This window comes from Mesocricetus auratus, unplaced genomic scaffold (assembly GCF_017639785.1).
Source record: "Mesocricetus auratus isolate SY011 unplaced genomic scaffold, BCM_Maur_2.0 Super-Scaffold_100676, whole genome shotgun sequence".
In the NCBI taxonomy this organism is placed as follows: domain Eukaryota; kingdom Metazoa; phylum Chordata; class Mammalia; order Rodentia; family Cricetidae; genus Mesocricetus; species Mesocricetus auratus.
Genome location: NW_024429266.1, coordinates 97,983,983 through 98,004,365, shown reverse-complemented (window position 1 = coordinate 98,004,365; position 20,383 = coordinate 97,983,983). Strand labels below are relative to the sequence as shown.

At 53.9% G+C, this 20,383-nt stretch overlaps 2 protein-coding genes across 13 annotated transcripts in view; one reads left to right on the top strand and one right to left on the bottom strand.

Annotated features, from left to right (window-relative positions):
• Positions 1–9,206, bottom strand: part of LOC101826989 (long-chain-fatty-acid--CoA ligase ACSBG2) — a 37,186-nt gene extending 27,980 nt beyond the window's left edge. Inside the window, exons 1-2 of one of the 8 annotated variants that reach the window (XM_040739198.1) lie at positions 9,106–9,206; positions 3,292–3,391 (exon numbers count right to left, since the gene is read on the bottom strand). In XM_040739198.1, the coding sequence (XP_040595132.1) occupies positions 3,292–3,346 (55 nt within the window). In that variant the 5' untranslated portion in view covers positions 3,347–3,391; positions 9,106–9,206. Of the gene's footprint in view, positions 1–3,291; positions 3,392–4,639; positions 4,871–8,819; positions 9,005–9,105 lie in introns of those variants that run through there. The other 7 variants (XM_040739196.1, XM_040739199.1, XM_040739195.1 and 4 more) reach the window with 7 other exon arrangements.
• On the top strand, positions 6,948–19,437 carry LOC101823220 (long-chain-fatty-acid--CoA ligase ACSBG2). 5 transcript variants are annotated; one of them, XM_040739192.1, is made up of 15 exons: positions 6,948–7,129; positions 8,391–8,538; positions 8,895–9,157; positions 9,703–9,765; positions 10,748–10,836; positions 11,214–11,334; positions 12,780–12,860; positions 13,129–13,278; positions 13,365–13,571; positions 13,909–14,090; positions 14,245–14,478; positions 15,170–15,399; positions 15,565–15,704; positions 17,391–17,590; positions 19,184–19,437. In XM_040739192.1, exons 2-15 carry the CDS (start codon positions 8,394–8,396, stop codon positions 19,251–19,253), a joined length of 2,175 nt encoding a protein of 724 aa, XP_040595126.1. In that variant the 5' UTR covers positions 6,948–7,129; positions 8,391–8,393; the 3' UTR covers positions 19,254–19,437. The 5 variants fall into 5 exon arrangements, with proteins under 5 accessions (XP_040595126.1, XP_040595124.1, XP_040595123.1 ...); XM_040739190.1 differs by having other exon boundaries at positions 6,949–7,129; positions 15,170–15,387; positions 17,391–17,637; XM_040739189.1 differs by having other exon boundaries at positions 6,949–7,129; positions 17,391–17,637.
• Positions 19,438–20,383: the final 946 nt, after the last annotated feature.

Sequence of the window (20,383 nt, the reverse complement as noted above, 5' to 3'; positions counted from 1 at the left end):
GAATGAGAATGGTCCCCATAGGCACTTACATTTGAATACTTGGTCCCTATTTCTAGAGCTGTTGTGTGTGTGTGTGTGTGTGTGTGTGTGTGTGTGTGTGTGTGTGTGTGTGTGTGTGTGGTTAGACATGGCCTTGCTGCAGGAAGCATGTCACAGGGGGGCGGGCTTTGAGATTAAAAAGCCCCATACTGGGCTGGAGAGATGGCTCAGAGGTTGGAAGCATTGGCTGCTATTCCAGAGGTCCTGAGTTCAGTTCCCAGCAACCACTTGGTGGCTCACAGCCATCTGTACTGAGATCTGGTGTCCTTTCTGTCCTGCAGGCATGCATCACTGCACACATAACAAATAAATCTTTTTTTAAGCCCCATGCTAATTCTACTTTGCTCTCTGCTTCCTGCCAGTGGTTCCAGATGCAAGCTTTCAGCTCTGGTTCCTGCTGTCATGCCTGCTGCTTGCTGCTGTCCCTCCCACCATCAAGGACTCTGTCCTCCGAGCCACACCCCAGATAAAGCCTCTTCCTTAGTTGCCTTTGGTCAGGGTGTCATCGCACCACTGAAAGTAACCAATGCACCAAGGATCAGAGAAGGTCAGAGGGGAGGCCTCAGCCACAGAGCATCAGCAACAGCCATGGACATGAACTGCAAGCTGGAGGGGGGCTGCAAGTGTCCTGTAGTAGAAGTTCCCCTCCCCCCAGATCAAAACACTCCACCATGCCAAGAATGCTCAGAACAATTCAGAACCTTCAGGAAGTCCCTGAAACTGGCTGGTTCACCAGCTCCTCCCTCTGCGTGCTGGTTGGTTTTTGTCTAGGAGAGGAGCCTGGACTGAGAAAAAGCCCCCATCAGATTAGAGTGTAGACAAGCCTGAGGTGCACTTCCTAGACTGACAAATGGTGAGGGAGGACCAGCCAATGGGGTGTGACACCACCCTGGGCAGGCTTTCCTGGGTGGTGCAGGAAACACGTTGAGCAAGCCGGGGTGAGCCAATAAGCAGAGCCTCCATGGCCTCTGTTTCAGCTCCGGCCCTGCTTTCCCTCATGACAGACTATGAGCTACAAGATTAAACAAACTCTTTCCTCCCCAACTTGCTTTTAGATGGTGTTTATCCCAACAACCCAGACTCTAGCTAACGCACTCCACAGATGTATATAATTGCTAACAACTGCTGAGGCATGCTTTCAGAGTTACTGAGCTGCCTGGAAGAGGCTCAGACCAGCTGAGGGACCTGGAAGGGAGCTCTCCAGCCTGTTGTGTGGCCTGAAGGCTGTTCAGTGCCTCCAGATTCCCAGCTCCATGAGCTGTCACCCGTGCTGGGGTGAGCCTTGGTGACACAGTTGTCTCCCCTCATCCATGTGCCTGTCAGTGACTCCAGTAAAGCTCACGGTTCACCAAGTGGGACTTTGGTGGTGTCCATACTTTGTTCTGCTGTGGGCTCCCTACTGGGGTGAGTGGATGTGTATGTCATGTCTCCTTGGGGAAAGTCTTTGTTGTCACACAATGCGGGGTGACACACAACCAACAGTATGTGTATGCGTATCTGTGCAGGTGTAAGTTTGTATCTGTGCTTGTTGATGCTCATGAGTGTGTTTATGTGAATGTACATTATGTTTATGTGCTTATGTGTGTCTACTTGTGTGTGTGTACATACATCTGTAGGAACCAGTGTGTATGTTATGTGAATGTACGTTATGTTTATGTGCTTATGTGTGTATACTTGTGTGTGTGTACATACATCTGTAGGAACCAGTGTGTATGGATGTGTGTATATACACAGGCGCACATGGAGGCCAGAGGTCAACATCCGTGTCTTCCTCAGTTGCTCTCCACCTTGTGTTTTGAGGCAGGGTCTCTCATTGAACCCAAACTCCCTGACTGGCTGGGCTGGAGCCAGGGATTCCCAGGGATCCTCCTGTCTCTGCTTCCCAAAATCCAGAGCCACCACATCTAGCCTTCCCATGGGCTCGGGGGTCAAACTCAGGTACCCATTCTTGAGAAATCATCTCCAAAGCCCCAAGACATGTTTTCACAAGGTCGAGACTGCTGGAGAAGGGGTCACCCAAGCTGCCACTCTCACACGCTCTCCTCTGAGCAAAGATGTTCAGTTCACCTTCAGGTCTGCTCAGGTCCCTGCATAGTGACCACAAGTCACTAACACTTATCCGTGTCATCTACAGGAGTGGCTCCTGGGATGTCACCCACATGAGCACCATCTTAGCACAGAGGTGCTGCCAACTCTCCATGGTGTGGGTGTGTGTGATCATACATGGAAATGCATGAACATGCATGCATGCATGCACACACACATACAATCTTTTTTCAAGTTTTATGTGCAAGGATGTTTTGTTTGCACGTTGTGTCTGTGAACCAGCGTGTGGTTGGTGCCCATGGAGGTGAGCAAGAGCCTCAGACCAGGGGAATCTGTTGTAGTTAGAGACCATCCTGGACCATCACATGGTTCTGAGAATGGAACCAAAGCCCTCTGGAAGAGCAGTTAGTGATCTTACCCACCAGACCATCTTTCCACCCCATGTAATCTTTTTTAAAAAAGTATTTGTGAGCCGGGTATTGGTGGCACGCCTTTAATCCCAGCACTCGGGAGGCAGAGACAGGAGGATCTCTGTGAGTTTGAGGTCAGCCTGGTCTACAGAGTGAGTTCCAGGACAGCCAGGGACACACAGAGAAACCCTGTCTCAAAAAACCACCCTCCCAAAAAAAAATGAAAGAAAAAGCAAAAGAAAACATAAAAGTACCTATGAGGCTGGGCTTTGGTGGCACACCTTTAAATCCCAGCACTAGGGAAGCACAGGCAGGTGGATCTCTGTGAGTTCAAGGCCAGCCTGGTCTACAGAGTGAGTTCCAGGACAGATTCCAAAGCCACAGAGAAACCCCGTCTCAAAAAAACAAAAAGACTTTTAAAAATGTACCTATGTGATTAGTTTTGTTAACTGCCATTATTTCAAATTGCCTGGAAGAGGCTCAGTGAGGAACTCTCTAGGTCGAGGGTCCTGAGCATGACTAGGGTGTGGTGTTACCCACCTGACTTAATCCCCCGTTAGGTCTCTTTTGCCTGGATGTCTTATTGTAACACCAGAAAGTAGATAATATGTACGTGAGTTTCCCAAAGGACAAACGACCCCTAGTTGTCACCTGTAATCTAAGTGACTGAACTCCAAACTGCCCACCAGGAAGAACACAACAGCCAGGCAGGCCAGGCACACTTGGCCAAGATGGCCAGGTGGCACTGTGGGGCAAGTGTCCCCCCACTCCCTGGTGCTCCCTGGCCACCACAGACCTGGGGTGATGTCCGTGCTTCTGTCAGGCTCCTCCACCTTCTTTTCTTGAGCCATTGGTGGTTCAGCCTCTCTGGATCCCAAGAAGCATCCGTCAAAATGCTGTAGGGCCACAGGTGACGAATCAATGAGGGAAACAGATTAGGTTTGTCAGGAACAGCAGAGGGGTAGACCTCCATCCCTGGTGATGTCTGCCTGACCTGTGCTGGGGATTGCTTGAGTCAGGCCTGACTTCTAAGTTAGGGGGTGTTCAATGGTGAGGTCTTCACAGACATCTCCCCTCCCTCCTCTCCCCGTTCCTTCTATCCATCCTTTTATCATTGGGCCATGCAGACAGCTCATCAGGAAACAAGAAGTCAAGACTGGTGACCTGAGTTCAATCCTTTGGACCCACGTGATAGGAGAGAATCAACTGCCCCAAGTTGTCCTATGACCTCTTCATGTGTGCAGTGGCACACGTGCACACGAAAGCACACACACACAACAATAAAACAAATGTAAGCCTCTGCAGCTAGGCGTAGGTGCATGCTGTGGCCACAGGGGGACAGCTGAGCCATGTAGTCGGACCTGCTCTTTAAAATTTACAATAATCAAAGCATTCTAATTTTCCACAAGGTTAAGAACATAGAAAACTGCTGGGCAGTGGTGACGCACACTTTTAATCCCAGCACTCAGGAGGTAGAGGCGGCAAACTTCTGAGTTCGAGGCCAGCCTGGTCTACAGAGTTAGTTTCATGATACCAGGGCTACATAGAGAAACCCTGTCTAGAAACAAAAGAAAATATAGTTCAAAAGCAAGACCTGAGATGTTTCTGTGGGCAAATGTGTGCTGTACAAGCACAAGGACCTGAGTTTGACACAGCAGCATCCAGGTGGCGGTGTGGCGTGTGCACCTGTAACCCAGCTCTGGAGAGGCTGGTACAGGAGCATTGCTGGGGCTCCCCGGCAGCCATCCGACCCACTCAGCAAGCTTCTGTTTCTGTGAGAGATGCTCTCAAAACTCAGGATCAACAGGGCCTGAGGGACTGCACCCAAAGTTGACCTCTGGCTTCCACACACATACACAAAGTGGACTGTGTGCTCCCTCAGACACTGTGAAAATGCACACTGTCACAGCATCTGCCACCCCGTTTGACACCAGGCGCTGGGGGTTCAGAAGAGCCCTACCAGGTTCAGCTTTTACGTGGGTCTAGGAACCTGAACTCACATCCGTGCAGCAAGTACCAGAGGATCAGGAGTTCAAGGCCATCTTCTCTCCATGGGGAGAAACTAAACCTCTGTCGTCCCTAAGTGTGGGCTCAGTTTTGAAAGGGTCATGGGCTCCACACAGAGATGGCCTCGGGAACCTTACCAAACATCACCCTTCACAAAGTGCGGCTCTGGCCCAGGGGGCCGGGTGTCACAAGTGGACACATCTGGTCTCCAAGGTATTTCTTCTTGCACAGAGCTGGTCAGCAGGGGGGGTCGTCCCAGAAGCACTGGTCACCCCCTCAGTCTAGCCAGGGTGACAGGGATGGTGGAGGGAGGGACGGAGGTAGATGGGGTTTTTCCTGTCCCACAGGGCTTCTGCCCCATCAAGCTTCTGGAACCTTCTACTCAGACCACCCTTGTGACATCACTGGCCATCCTCCCCTGCACCCAGCCTCATGAGGAAAGCGCTTCCAGGGAAGCGGGAACATGGGCTCCCTTCACCCATCATTCAGCCATTCATTCGCTTACCAATGTACTTACTCATCTATTCACCCATTCATTCATTCATTCATTCGTTCATTCATTCATCCACCCACTCCTTGTTAGTATTCAGGCACTGCACTGGCCTGCCTTTGGGGTTCTGACGGGATACACCCTCAGCTGCAGCCACTAAGAGCCTTGCCTGTACACTTTCAAGTTCCCTTTCAAAGGCCCTGCCCACCTCCCGTCATTCCTTTCTCTTTCTCCCCATCTCTCTTCCTCTTGCCCCCGAGGACCAGTCTCTGGCCCCCTCTCTGCCCCTTCTCTCCCCTCTTCCAATAAACCCCGATGTGAGTCCTGTTGTATGGTGATACTTCTCTTCGTGGAGTTTTTAAGACTGCAACACTTGCCGGGCGGCGGCGGCGGCGCATGCCTTTAATCCCAGCACTCGGGAGGCAGAGGCAGGCGGATCTCTGTGAGTTCGAGGCCGGGCTGGACTGACAGTCTCCAAAACAATACAGAGAAACCCTGTCTCGTAAAAACCAAAAAAAAAAAAAAAAAAAAGATTGCAACACTCATTCATACATTTGCATGCTTTTGTGAGGTTTCTGTTTCTGGTTTGTTTGTTATGCAGCTCCAGTGCCGGGCATTGTGCATCACACTGGATAGAAATATGAGTGACATGGGGCAGGCCCACTCCAGTACCTGCTGGGAGCCCTAACACACACACACACACACACACACACACACACACACACACACAGACAGACACACACACACACACACACAGACAGACACACACACACAGACACAGAGACAGACAGACACACACACACAGACAGACACACACACATACAAACACCACAGAGACACACACACACAGACACACACACACACACCACACACACACACACAGACACACACACACACAGACACACACACAAACACCACACACACACACCACACACAGACACACAGACACACAAACACCACACACAGACACAAACACCACACAGGACACACACACACACAAACACCACACACAGACACACACACAGACACACAGACACATATACACAGACACACAAACACCACACATAGACACACAAACAAAACACCCACCATCGTGTCTGAGACTGTAGGCCAATGGTTAGGGCTTGCACACAGCATGCACAAGACCTGGGTTCCATCCCAAGAGTCACATGAATTGGGCGTGGTGGCATATGTCTTGTCATGAGGATCAGGAGTTGAAGGTTATCCTTGGACAACAGGGCGTTCAAAGGTAGTTCGGGCTATGTGAGGTCCTGCCTCACGCAAACAAAACATGCATTCACACTGTGTAACCTCTCCACCGTCCAGTGCCAGAAGCTTCCCTCTCCCCATACGGAAGCTCTGCCCAGCTCAGCACTGTCCCAACCCCCATACCCTCCCAGGTCCCCACCAAGCCCATCCTGCAACTTGCTCTCAGGGCCTACAAGTGGCCCCTGGGGCATGTGTCCTCATCTGGCACATTTCACTGTATCGTCGTGGTTCCTCCTGGGGTGGGTGTCCGTTAGAGTCCTCTTGCAGACCGGAGAGCCCACACCTCCCTCTCTCATCCTGAGCACGGGGCAGGAACCACTGAAATGTGGATATGGATGTGTGACAACTCCAATTCCTTCTTCCAATGGTTTCTAGCAAATGCCCAGAAGGGGGAATCCAGATCACAAGGTCATTCTATTTTTAGTATTTTGACACAGGGTCTTCTGTAAGCCAATCTGCCCTTGGGACACTGGAGTCCCTCAGGCTACCGGACCTCCAGCTCTTTGGGGACCAGCACCCTGGGAGCACCCTGGCTGGCGGCCATTAGCAAAGTCTCCTCTGTTGCACCTGTCCCTGTCTCCCAGAGCCACCCTCTTTTAGAGGGGCATTGGGTCACATTGCCATTGTGGCCCTGGCTCACGGAATACAGTGATGTCACAAGGGCTGGAGTATAGAAGGGCATGCCTGGAGCCAGTCTGGGTGCTCTTGTCCCTGTGACTAGAGAGGGAGGTGGTGACAGAGCTGGACAGGAATCACCACTGCCCCCCCCCAATGACAAAGCAGTGAGAGCCTGTGGAGGAGAGGGAGTGCTGAGGGCTGGATGCACCCCAGCCTCTCTCCAGAAGCTCCTGGCAGCTAGGCACGGAAGGTACTGAAACACCATAATCTTGCCTCCTTAATGCCTCTCCCCTCCCTGCTGCTCTCCTCCCCAGGGTCTCTTGTAGCCCAGGTTACCCTTGAACTAATTCACACACACACACACACACACACACACACACACACACACACACACACACACACAGGGGATCTGAGCTCAGTTCCCACCCCCTAAAGGCTGGGTGTGGCAGCACACACTTGCAAGAAGGGTCCCAGGTTCTCACTGGCAGCAGGTTCGTGTGGGGAGGGGGGCGGTGGACTATGCAGCTGAGGAAGACAGCCTCTGGGCTCCACACGCCTGTACACCTCACACACGGGAACATTCTCCCTGACACCGCACACACGGGAACATTCTCACATGCACACACGGGAACATTCTCCCTGACACCGCACACACGGGAACATTCTCCCTGACACCACACACACAGGGAACATTCTCCCTGACACCGCACACACAGGAACATTCTCCCTGACACCGCACACACAGGAACATTCTCCCTGACACCACACACACGGGAACATTCTCCCTGACACCGCACACACAGGGAACATTCTCCCTGACACCGCACACACGGGAACATTCTCACATGCACACACGGGAACATTCTCCCTGACACCGCACACACAGGAACATTCTCCCTGACACCGCACACACGGGGAACATTCTCCCTGACACCGCACACACGGGAACATTCTCCCTGACACCGCACACACGGGAACATTCTCCCTGACACCGCACACACGGGAACATTCTCCCTGACACCGCACACACGGGAACATTCTCCCTGATACCGCACACACGGGAACATTCTCCCTGACACCGCACACACGGGAACATTCTCCCTGACACCACACACACAGGAACATTCTCACATGCACACACGGGAACATTCTCCCTGACACCGCACACACGGGAACATTCTCCCTGACACCACACACACAGGAACATTCTCACATGCACACACGGGAACATTCTCCCTGACACCACACACACAGGAACATTCTCACATGCACACACGGGAACATTCTCCCTGACACCACACACATAGGAACATTCTCACATGCACACACGGGAACATTCTCCCTGACACCCGCTTGGGTTAGCTCCCTGTGCCAGCACCCGCAGCTGCTCTGTAGGTCCTCTTCTCTGCTCAGCCAACCCCACCGCTGTCCACTCCGCTCCGAGAGGTCAGGCATCCTACCGGGTACTGCTGACCCCTGGGTGAACACCTGTGTGCATTGTCTCTGTCAAGGGGATGTCTGACCCCAAGGAACAAGGTGGCCCTGAACGTACCCAGCCCATCCTGGCACCAAAAAACATCCTGACAACCGGTATTTACAGCACAATCTTGAAGAAGACAACCACACAAAGACCTCCGGTCGCAGAGACAAAGGCCCCAGGTGGGGGACCCCCACCCCGGGTGCTGGGAGAGGGTGGCACTCCCGCACACTTCCTGGGACAGGTAGTGGAGGGGCACCGGTCCAGTGCCGGTGAGGACCTCGTGGAGGAGCAGGTGTTCCAGGGGAAGGGTGGTAGCTGTGGCCATGTGGCCCAGCACCCAAGCCTCATCGACCGATGGCTGCGGTCACCACGACTCGATTTCCTCCCTCCCGTGGGTCAGGAGACTGTCGCCATCACCCCCGTCCTTTGTCCCGTCCTCTCGGGGGCAGTGACCTCTGACCTCTATCCTCCTGGGGGAGATGGCCTCCGACCCCACGTCCTCCTGCGCCGGGGACACTGACCGCTGTCCTCCCAGGGGACCCATCCGACGGAGTGAGCCCTGACCCTGCAGCCGAGAGCTGCTACTGGACCTCGGAGCGCGACGGGGAAGTGAAGCTGCGCCTGGGCAAGAACTCAGAGAACGAGCCTCCGGTCACAGTGCCCGACATGATCATGAGCGCGGCCACCAAGTACTCGCACTACCTGGCGATAGGCTCCAAGTACAAGAAGAGCTGGCAACTGCTCACCTACATCGAGTACTACGAGGCCTGCCGGCGGGCCGCCAAGGCCTTCCTCAAGGTAGCGTGCCCGCGCGTGCGCAACTGCGCTGCCCCGCCCGCGCACGCGCACCCTGCCCGCGCCCTGGGCGGTGCGGGACCAGGCGATTCCTGGAGCTCATTTGTGCCGCCGTTGGCCACGTGACCCGCTTGCGGCTCTGTGCCTCAGTTTCCCCACGCACGAGATTCATCCTGCATGTCAACCGTGCATTTTGTGTGTGTGCTTAGACCTTGAGGACAGTTTCTGTGTAAATACGTATTTTGTGTCTTTTAATCTCGCACGTGCCTGCAAATGCAGAGCTTTTTCGAGTGTATCCCAAGTGTACTGCGTCATACCACACAGTTAAATACATTCGTGTAAATATTGAAATCTAGAGTGTGCATATTCACAAACCGGAACGCTTTCACACAGGGCATATGCGTGGTGTGAATACTGTATGCTTTCCTACATACAACATATTGAAACAGGAGCTGGGGATGTGGCAGAGCGAGCTGTTAGAGCGCCGGCTGCCCTCGCATCGGATCCTAGCACCCACATGGTGGTTCACAACTGTCTTGTCACTCCAGCTCCAGGGGACCCGATTCGGCTTCTGGCTCTGCATGTGCACGCGGTGGTGCCCAGGCCCAAATGTAGGCAAAGCACCCACATACATAAAACAATAAAAAAGTTGTAAATGTCTATCCTTTAGATTAGGGAAGGGCATAAAAGAAAGCCTGCTGAAGAAAGGGAGGAAGAAAGAGCAGGAGGCGGGGGTGGAGACTTATACTGGTAGCCAAGGAGTGCTTCACAGCAGTGAAATTCAGCCAAGTGGGGAGGAGTTACCGGGAAGTTTAGGGAGGAGTACACCAAGCCGAAGGCACAGCGCATGCAAAGGCTCTGGGCCAGGGGGCACATTCTGTGCAAAAGATGCAGCCCGGTGTGGTGGGGAGGCATCACAGATGGATGGGTGGACGGGTGGGTGGATGAACAGATGGGCGGGTGGGTGGACAGGTGGGTGGGTGGGTGGACGGGTGGGTGGATGAACAGATGGGCGGGTGGGTGGACAGGTGGGTGGGGTGGGTTGATGGGTAGGCAGGTGGGTGGGTGGGTGGAGGGGTGGATGAACAGATAGGTGGGGGAGTGGGTGGGTGAATGGATGGGTGGGTGAGCAGGTGGATGAGCGGGTGGCTGGGTGGATGGGTGGGTGGGTGGGTGAGTGGGTGGTAGATTGACAGCATGTATTGGATGACAGGCAGGTGGGCGGATGGGTAACAAGAGTGTGGTGGAGACATTCTGCTTAGCATCACTACCATGTGGCACCTGGAGCTGGTCCAAATGGTCCAGAGAAGGAGACTGAGATTCTCATCTAAAGGTTCCCGTGAGCCGGATGATGGTGACACATGCCTTTAATCCCAGCACTTGGGAGGCAGAGGCAGAGGCAGGAGGATCTCTGTGACTTTGAGGCCAGACTGGTCTACAAAGTTCAAGGCCAGCCTGGTCTACAGAGAGAGTTCCAGATCAGGCTCCAAAGATACACAGAGAAACCCTGTCTGGAAAAAACAAGCAAGCAAACAAAGATTTCTGTGAAGTTAGGGTGATGACATCGAATCTCAAAGGTCTCTCCTCCCTCAGGTGGGTCTGGAGCGCTTCCATGGTGTGGGTATCATGGGCTTCAACTCCACAGAGTGGGTGATTGCCAACATTGGAGCCATCATGGCAGGGTAAGGGCCCCAGCCTGTCCTTGGAGTTTCTTGAGGCCTTGCCTCTGTGGAAACCAGCTGGGTTCTTTCAGTTCAGGGAGCGCACATGGGCTAGAGTTCAGTGTTGACAGGGTTTGTCAACAACAGTCTAGCATGCTCATTTTTCCCTTCCATCACTCCCCCATAAAACTCAGACACATCCCTTGGAGCCCAACATTGATGCCCCCTCCTCTAGACAGACGTGTTTCTTTCAATGCCCTCCCTATACTCACATGGAACATTTGTGGGAGCTTTGAAAGGGGTTCCCCTGAGTCCCACCTTCTAAGAGGGTGTGAAGACCCCCAAGTTCCCCAAAGCCCTCCCTCACTAGGACGTCAGCTCCTGTATTCTGCTTCCAGGGGCATCTCCGTGGGCATCCTGTGCAGTATCTCACCCAAAGCCTGCCAGGTCATTGCCGAGGCCGCAGAGATGGACATCTTTGTGGTGGATAACGACAGACAGCTGCAGAAGGTTAACCAGGTGAGTCTCTGGGTGTGTGGGGCCTGGGGTGCTCCCAGTGAAAGGGCCGGTGTCTGCACCAGACACCGCAGGACCAGGTTCTCACACAAAGGGTATTTGTTTGCGCAGAGGGACAGACGGCAGGGAATAAGAGACAAAGACAGGAGAGAGAGGACGGGGGAGAAGGGGAAGGGAAGGAACGAGGGAGAGGGGGCAGGGGTATTTGTCCTGGAGGACAAAGCAAGGAGACAGGCATGCCTTAAAGGGAAATGGCCGTTCGTAAAGGTACAAATGGGAAGCCCTGTGTTAGGATGAAATGTTTAATTTCAAATGGGCATGTTATTAGGTGAGCCACAGTGGGTTTCTGGTTGCTGGACTTCAATACTTTGAAAGTTGAGCCTTGGCAGTCAGCCACAGGAAGAGGAAGTGGCCAAATAAAGGAATAGACCTTGGTGTGTAGCTTTAGGAATACAATCTAATGTTTGGCTTTTTTTTTTTCAAGGCAGAGGGTCGGGGGAAGGGCAAGGGCTACCAGAGCCACAAGCTTGAGTGGGCTAGTGGGACTTTCTTCGGTCTGTGGGGTCTGGGACGCACATGCCTGCTTCACATACACAGTAAGAGCACTAAATTAAAAAACTTCTAACGGTGGGGAGCAGCAGAGGAGAACAGCAGTTCCATGCATGTGTGAACATGTACATTCATGCACACACACACGCATACATGCATCAAAAATGAATGGTAAAAATGAGGGAGGGTGAGTCTCAGCTGTGGAGCACCTCTGGTGTACATGAGGCTCCATGCCATGAAATAGAAAATTGAATGGTTTAAAATGGAATAATCCTGTATTTTCACATGTTAAGAACACTGGGGGAGGCGGAGGGCTGGAGAGATGGCTCACTGATTAAGAGCACTGGCTGCTCTTCCAGAGGTCCTGAGTTCAATTCCCAGCAACCACATGGTAGCTCACAGCCATCTGTAATGAGATCTGGTGCCCTCTTGTGGCACACATGTGTACAACACTCATACAAACCCTGGGGCAGGGCTGAAGGCCAGGCCCAGCACTTAGAGCACTTGCGGCATTCTGCTGGCTGCTCTTGCAGAGGGCCAGGTTCGGTTCTCAGCACCCACACAGTGGTTCAGGAGCAGCTGCAACTCCAGTTCCAGGGGATCTGACACCATCACACAGACATACATGCAGGCAACATACCAATGCGCCAATGCACCTAAGATAAAATTTCAAAATAAACGAAAAGAACACTAGGGCTGAGCTCAGTGGGCACAGAGCTTGCCTGGCATGGATGAGGCCCTGGGTTCCATCCCTGGCACCACAGAAACTGTCTGTGGTAGTAAGGCCAGTCAGGATTTCAAGGCCACTTTCCACTACATAGTGAGTTTGAGTTCAGCCTGAGCTACAGGAGCCCCTCCCCCTCCCCATTTGCTGGTGCTGACCCCACGGTGTTCTGCAGATCCAGGGCTACCTGAAGCATCTCAAGGCCATCATACAATACAGAGAAGACATCCAGGAAGTACAGCCAAATCTATACTCGGTATGCCCGGACAGGGGGGTCAGAGATGGAAAACCAGCCAGACCCGGAGGCCGAGCCTGGTGCTGGGTGACACGGGAGTTCTTTAGTGTGTGTCCTTATGTGCCTGGCATTGCGTTCCCGAAGTTCATTCTGGAGCATGTATCAAACGGCTTTCCTTTTCATGACTAACATTCCGGTGCACGGGTGGAGCTCAGGTGGCTGGGCTGGGAGGGTCTCTGGGGCAGCCTCGACTCCTCCAAAGCCCATTCAGTGGCCAGCCTTTCTGCAGTGGAAAGGCTTCTTGGACCTCGCAGACGGCATCTCAGATGAAAAACTGGACCAAGTCATCGACTCACAGAAGCCTAACCAGTGCTGTGCTTTGGTATACAACCAGGGTACCTCCGAGGTCCCAAAGGCCACAATGCTCAGCCACGACAACGTGAGTGGCGCTCCCGCAGGGACTGGCCCAGTGCGGAGGATGCTGGAACTAAGAACCTAGGCCTGACTTCGTGAGGTGTCTTGCAGATCACGTGGACCACAGCGGCCGCTGTTCAGAGCCTGGGGTACAAGTGTCCACCCAATGGCCAGGAGGTCCTCGTGAGCTACCTGCCGCTCTGTTTCGCCGGGGCCCAGATCTTGGATGTCTGGGTGGCCATCTCCGTGGCTGGAACAGTCTACTTCCCCTCGCCAGAGGCAGCGAAGTGGAACGGGCCAGCACGAGCCCCTGGCACGGTGAGCTCTGGGGGTGAGAGCGACTGTGGCCAGATGTGGTCAGCAAAGGACAGGGGGCCGGGATCCTTCACTGACTCTGTGCCAGCTGTGGCAGATGTGAGCTAGGGGCGAAGTGACGATGGTAGGGGGGCGGGCGGCTAGAGCGCTCCCCCTGCCCGCCAGTCTCGGCTCGCCCTTTTCTGGCCCTCTCTTCTTTGCTCCCCCACTGGAGGGCAGGCGCCTCTGTGGCGTGGCTCTGTCTGTTACTCGCGTTGTCCTCGGACCCAAGCTGAAGTTTCCCGCCTCATGTACTCGGAGTGCATGGAGGTCCCCCTGCGCCCCATCCCGCCCCATGCAGGGCTTCCTGACGGAGATGCTCCGCGAGGTCCAGCCCACCACGTTCTGCGGCGTCCCCTGGGTGTGGGACCGCATGCTGGACAGCCTGAAGACCAAACAGCTGGACTCCACCGCCTTCCGCAGGAGGATTGACCGCTGGGCTATGAGCTTAGGGCTCAACACCAACAGGAGGCGGCTGCTCGGGTACGGCGGGCGCTGGGGACCCCGGGGTGGGGGGGGCGGGGACGGGGCAGACGGGGCAGGGGCGCTGGGAGCCGGGCGGGGCGGTGGAGACCCGGCAGAAGGCGACCCAGGGGCGTGGCAACGGTCACACTTGGCCATCGCTCCGCTTCTAAAGACAGATCCACCAGCCGCTGTGCTTTGGCTTGGCCAAAAAGCTGACCTTCGACCCTGCCAGGAAGTTCCTGGGTCTCAAGCATTGCCAGCAGTTCCTGAACCTGGGCTTGGGGCTGCCGAGGACCACGATGGACTTCTTCCTCAGCCTGGACATCCCCATCTTTGATATGTACGGCTTGACCGAGTGCAGCGGACTGCACACTCTGTCCAGTCACCAGGCCTTCCGACTCCTGAGGTGGGTCGGGGGGTGGGTCGGTCTTCCCCGGGGACAGCGGCAGGTCAGGGGTCCCTGGGATCACATTTCTCTGTGGGGTGGGGGTGAAGGAAGGTGGGATCCAGGCCCCTCTGAGTACCAAGCAGATGCGGTACATAGCGGGCGGCCTGGAGACAGACTGGGAAACCAGGCCTCTGTGGATATTGCTTCGGGCTGTGCATGAGGCGAGGCATAGCAGTTTTGAAGGGTTTCTCTCTCTAGCCCTGCCTGTCCTGGAACTCGCTCTGTAGACCGGGCTGGCCTCGAACTCACAGAGATCCGCCTGCCTCTGCCTCCAAAGTCCTGAGATAAAAGGTGTGCACCCCAGCCCCCTCCCCACTTTGTTGCATTTGGTTTATGAGATGGGGTCTCCCTGCACGGCTATGGTTGACCTCAAACTTACAGCAAATGCATCGCTTTAGCTTCCCAAACACCGTGATGACAAGCATGTGCCATCACACCCAGTTTGGGGCTGAATCCTAAAACCGCAAACCCAGATGGCCAGCCTCGCTGGCCTGTCTGACCCCGAGAATGCAGTGTGATTCATGTTTTTCTGCTCTGCTATGTTCTGACTTGGTGAAGGGTGGGAGGAGAGGACTAGATGGGGAGGCCCCAAGGGTACCCATCCTCGTGCGGGAGTATGCCAGCCCTGCTGTCCCCTCCATGCCCACAGCTCTGGGAAGGCACTTCCCAGCTCCCACACAAAGGTGGAAAAGGAGAACCAGGAAAACATCGGGAACTTGTGTTTGTGGGGCCGCCACATCTTCATGGGGTACCTCAATGACAAAGAAGGCACGAAGAAGAAGGTGGACAGCCAGGGCTGGCTGCACACAAATGACCTGGGCTTCCTGGACGTCGACAAGTTCCTCTATGTCTTGGGGAATACCAGCGGTGAGGACAGAGGTGCAGGCTGCACGCTGTACAGGGAAGGCACAGCCGGCCCCGCCCCGTCCAGGCACAGCTGGCCCCACCCTGTCCAGGAGGGGAAGCCAGGGACTGCCCCCACTCGGGCCGATAAGCCACTTGATGTCCCTTCTCAGAGACAAATGCTTTTCATTCCTGCCACAGATCTGATCACGCTGAGCTCAGGAGAAGTAATCAACCCCAGTCCCATCGAGGAGCGAGTGAAGACGCGTATCCCCATTGTGCGCTACGTGATGGTGGTGGGCCAGAATGCCCCATACCTGTGCGCCCTTCTTACACTGAAGGTACCGGGAGGCTCCCACGGAGCAAGACCCTGACAGTATGGGATGAGGATGGGCTAGATGGGAGTCACTTAGTCACCATTTTAGTGGCTTTTGTCACTGTGACTGAATCCCTAACCAGCAGCAATTTAAGGGCCAAGGGAGATGTTTCATGGATAACGTGCTTGCTATGCAACGACGAACACCCGAGTTTGGGTTCCAGAGCACGTGTGTGGAGCTGAGCACGATGGAGCACACTGTATTATCCCAGCGAACCTCCGGGCCAGTGAGAGACCATACCTCAAATTTAAGAGGCAAACAGTGCCAGAGGAACACCCCCTGATGCTGACCTCTGACCTGCACGCACCACGCACACATGCATACAAACACTTACACACAACACTTTGCTTTTGTCTTTTGTCTTTTTCTTTTTTATTTCTTCGAGACAGGGTTTCTCTGTGGCTTTGGAGGCTGTCCTGGAACTCCCTCTGTAGACCAGGCTGGTCTCAAGCTCACAGAGATCCGCCTGCCTCTGCCTCCCGAGTGCTGGGATTAAAGGGGTGCGCCACCAACGCCCAGCTTTTTTTTTTACTTTCTTCTTATTATGGGTATCTGTGTCCATGTACCACAACACCTGTGAGGATGTCTGTTTTGTGGAGTGCGTTCTTTCCTGATATACAAATGAAAGTCCTTTAAAAAAAGAAAAAAAAGGACAGCATTCTGTATATGTTTCTCTTACTGGTTGATGAATGAAACACTTATTGGCCAGTAGCCAGACAGGAAGCATAGGCGGGGCTTCCAGACCAGGAGAAGACTGGGGAGGGAAGGCAGAGGGAGGTCATTGAGAGACACCATGCTGCCCAAGGAGTAACATGCCAGATTACGGGTAAACCACAGCCTCGTGGCAATACACAGACTAATAGAAATGACTTAATAATTAAGACAAAGCTAGCCAATAAGAATGAGCCGCTGGCCAAATGTTTTATACTTATGTAAGTCTGTGTGTGTTTATTTGGGGCAGAGCGGCTGTGGGAGAGGGGACAGAAGCCTCCCACCTGTACACAGTTCCAGAGACGAAACTCATGTCCTCAGCCTCTCAAGGCCTTTACCCCGAGTCACCTCACAGCCCTGCTTGCTCCAGGGACCCCTGCCCACATTCAGGATGGGCCTCTCATCTCAGTTAAGCCTCTGGAAACCCAGATGCACCCTAGGGGTGGGTTCTCATGGTGACTAGATCCTGGTCCACTCACACTGAAGATGTACCCTGACGCAGCCTTCACCTGGAGTTACACCCCAACTCCTCCGGTTGTTGGTTCTGGGGAGGAATACAGAGTGCCTGGGAGTGTAGAAGGATCTAGAACTTCCCCTGTTGACCAGTGTCCCTCAAAGCATGGACACAGGGCCACTGTCATCAAGGTATCAAATTGAGGATCCCAACCACAGCCCGGTTGAGGGGAAGATGGGCGGGGCTTGAGAACTATCTCAGTGGGTAAGGGTGCTTGCTGCCAAGGCTGACAACTTGAGTTCGATCCCAGGACCCACATGGTGGAAGGAGAGAACCAACTCCCAGCAGCCTGCTCTGCAGGCTTGCATGACCTTTGAGCAGCATGCTCTGCCCCTCCCTAGTGGGATCTGGCACTTGTAGCCTGGAGGACCCACGTACCGTGGGCGTGGCCCCTGAAGGATGCTCACAGAACACTGTCTCCACAGTGTCAGATCAATCCGGAAACTGGAGAAGCTCGTAGTGCCCTGACCAGCGAGGCTGTGGCCTGCTGCCGGAAGATTCGGAGCCAGTCCACCTGGCTGACAGACGTCCTATACGACCGTGACCCCTTGGTCACAGAGTTCATCAGCCAGGGTATCCAGGACGTGAATGCGGAGGCACCCTCGGAAGGCGCCAAAATCATTAAGTGGGTCATTCTAGACAACGATTTCTCTGTTAGCGGCGGGGAGCTTGGTGAGTGAGTGGCAGGCATGCGCCATGGACCCTCGGGGCCTCCTAGCCCCAGGCTTCCACCGAGTACCGGAAGGGTTTGTAGTCACATGGCCTTGGCTGATTTTTGCAACAAAACACACTTAAAACAGGTGTGGCTGACACATTTGTCAGCCGAGAACTTGGGAGTCAGGCAGGAGACTCATGAGTTCAAGGGCTGCCCAGGGAACCAAGTGAGAGAGATCCTGTCTCAGAATCAAACCTGGGGCTGAGGAGACGACTCAGTCTGTGAAGATGAGCTGCACAGTCATGAAGACTTGAGTTTGATTCCCCAGACTCATGTTACAAACAAACCGACGCAAGCATGCTGTTTGCCTTTTAAATGATTTTATTTTTATGTGTATGACTGTCTGAATGTATGTTTGCCGTGTTTGTCCTGTGCCCACAGAGGCCAGACAAAGGCACCAGACCCCCTGCAACTGCAGTCAAAAGTAGTTGTGAGCTACCATATGGGTGCTGGGAACTGAACCCAAGCCCTCCACAAGAGCAGCAGGTGCTCTAACCACTGAGCTATCCCCCAATGCTTGGGAGACTGAGACCAGAGACTCCCTGGTCCTCCCTGGACCATCAGTCTGGACTACTTGGCCAGCACCAGGCCAATGAATGAGTCTGGAGGAGGAGGAGGAGGAGGAGGGACCAGAAGTAGTGATGCACATCTTTATCCCAGCACTCAGGAGGCAGAGGCAGGCTGGGCTAGAGGGAGTTCCAGGATAGCCAGGGCTACATAGTGAGACCCTACCTTGGGAAGAAAACCAAAACACATCGGGAGCTCAGGAAATGATTGGTGGCTATGGGAGCTTGTGCATGAGGGCCACGGGGACTCCTCTAAAAATCTGGGTGTAGTGGAGCAGGTCTGTGACCCCATGCTGTGGGGGCAGAAACGGGGAGGATTTCTGAGGCTTGCTGCCAACCAGCTTAGTTCAAAGTTGAGTGAGAGACCCTGTGTGAGAGTGATGGAGCATGGCATCTGACACCCTCCTCGGGACAGATGAGCACAGTCCCACATCTGGAGCCAGACAGAGGTGCAGAGGTTAAAAGCACTTAACTGCTCTTGCAGAAGACCCAAACCCAAGTTCAGTTCCCAGTGCCTACACACACACACACTGCAGCTCACAACCTCCTGTTAACTCCAACTCTGAGGATCTGGCGTCTACTTGTGACCTCTAAGGGCACTGCAAACACAGACAGACAGACAGACAGACAGACACACACACACACACACCTTATATTTAAAATAAATCTTCAAAAACATCACCCGCATCCAAGTCCTGCTTGTATAAAATGTGGACCGTTGAACCCAGCCCTAACACTCTCCTCTTAGCTGAAGATCGGCCTATTCCAAGGTCCCTGGGGTGGCATCTCCATGCCTACGTTTAACCGTTGCAGGAGAGAACTCATGGGGTGCCTTGGAGTGGGTTCTGTCTCTCTCCTGCCCCAGCTCCCATGCACACAGCTCTCTGGAGGCTCAGGCTTCTGCAAGGGGCTCACCACAGCCTTGCTTCCATCGCAGGGCCCATGTCCAAGTTGAACAGGACCATTGTGACCAAGATATACCAGGAGGACATCCAGAAATTCTATGAAGCGAGTCCAAGCTCCTAGCCGGCCTGTGCACCCCAATCTTCTGGAAGTTCCTGTTTTTCCATCCTGCCTGTGAAGGGACGATTTCCATGAGGCGGGGTGCTCTGTGTGTGGGTGGAGGGCATAGCCTGCCCTCTAGTGTTGGGATCTGAATTGTTAAGAGAATAATTAAATGTGTTCACTAAAGTGGTGGCTCTCACCCAGAGGTGATTTTGTCAAGGGACACTGGGTGACACCTGGCTGTCGTGACTGGTGTGCAGCAGGTCCAGGACACTGCACAGCACGCAGCAGGGCCCAGAGGCCACAGACACCAGGGTAAGACCCTGAATTGAAGCCACTCCTGACCCAGGCTTCATGCTGACACCTCAAGCGAGACTCCCAAACTGAAATGGCTCCCACCTCAGACTTCATTTTATAAGATTTACTTATGTATGCAGTATTCTGCCGGCATGTATGCCTGCAGGCCAGAAGAGGGCACCAGATCTCATTACAGATGGTTGTGAGCCACCATGTGGTTGCTGAGAATTGAGCTCAGGACCTTTGGAAGAGCAGCCAGTGCTCTTAACCACTGAGCCATCTCTCCAGCCCCTACAGACTTTATTCTCACATTGAAAACTACACTTGCTTTTTGTCATCGTTGGTCTGGAGCCCAGGCCCTTACACTAGGATAGTTCTCAGCCACACCTGCAGCCCCTCCCCAGGAGATTCTAGGCAGAGCTCCAGCTGCATGCCCCAGCCTCACTAGGGGATTCTAGGCAGGGGTTGGAGCTATAGAGGGATGTGGGTTGCCATGTGGGAGCTGGGAACTGAACGAGGGTCCTCTGCAAGAGCAGCAAGATCTCTTAACCACTGAGCCACCTCTCAACCCTCTTGCACACTGTACTAAAGGAATCGCTGAGACCTGGTTTTCCTTGGAAACAGTGCAAACGCTCCCAGTGGGTGCAATAGAGGCAAACACCGGAACCCGAGAGCAGCCCATGGGTATGGAGTTTGGGGGTACACTCGGGATCTCATGCTGTTTTCATAAGAACCAGCTGGGACCCCACCCCCACCCAGGCTCTCAACACCTCAAACTATAGTAACAATCTTGAACTCTTTGTTGTTCTTTTTTTTTTTTCTCCAAGACAGGGTT

Coding starts and splice junctions, on each gene's coding strand:
- LOC101823220 (XM_040739189.1), top strand. CDS start 8,394: ATGTCTGACCCCAAGGAACAAGGTGGCCCTGAACGTACCCAGCCCATC. Junction 10,837..11,213: donor ATTGGAGCCATCATGGCAGG/GTAAGGGCCCCA, acceptor TTCTGCTTCCAG/GGGCATCTCCGTGGGCATCC. Junction 15,400..15,564: donor TACCAGCGGTGAGGACAGAG/GTGCAGGCTGCA, acceptor TTCCTGCCACAG/ATCTGATCACGCTGAGCTCA.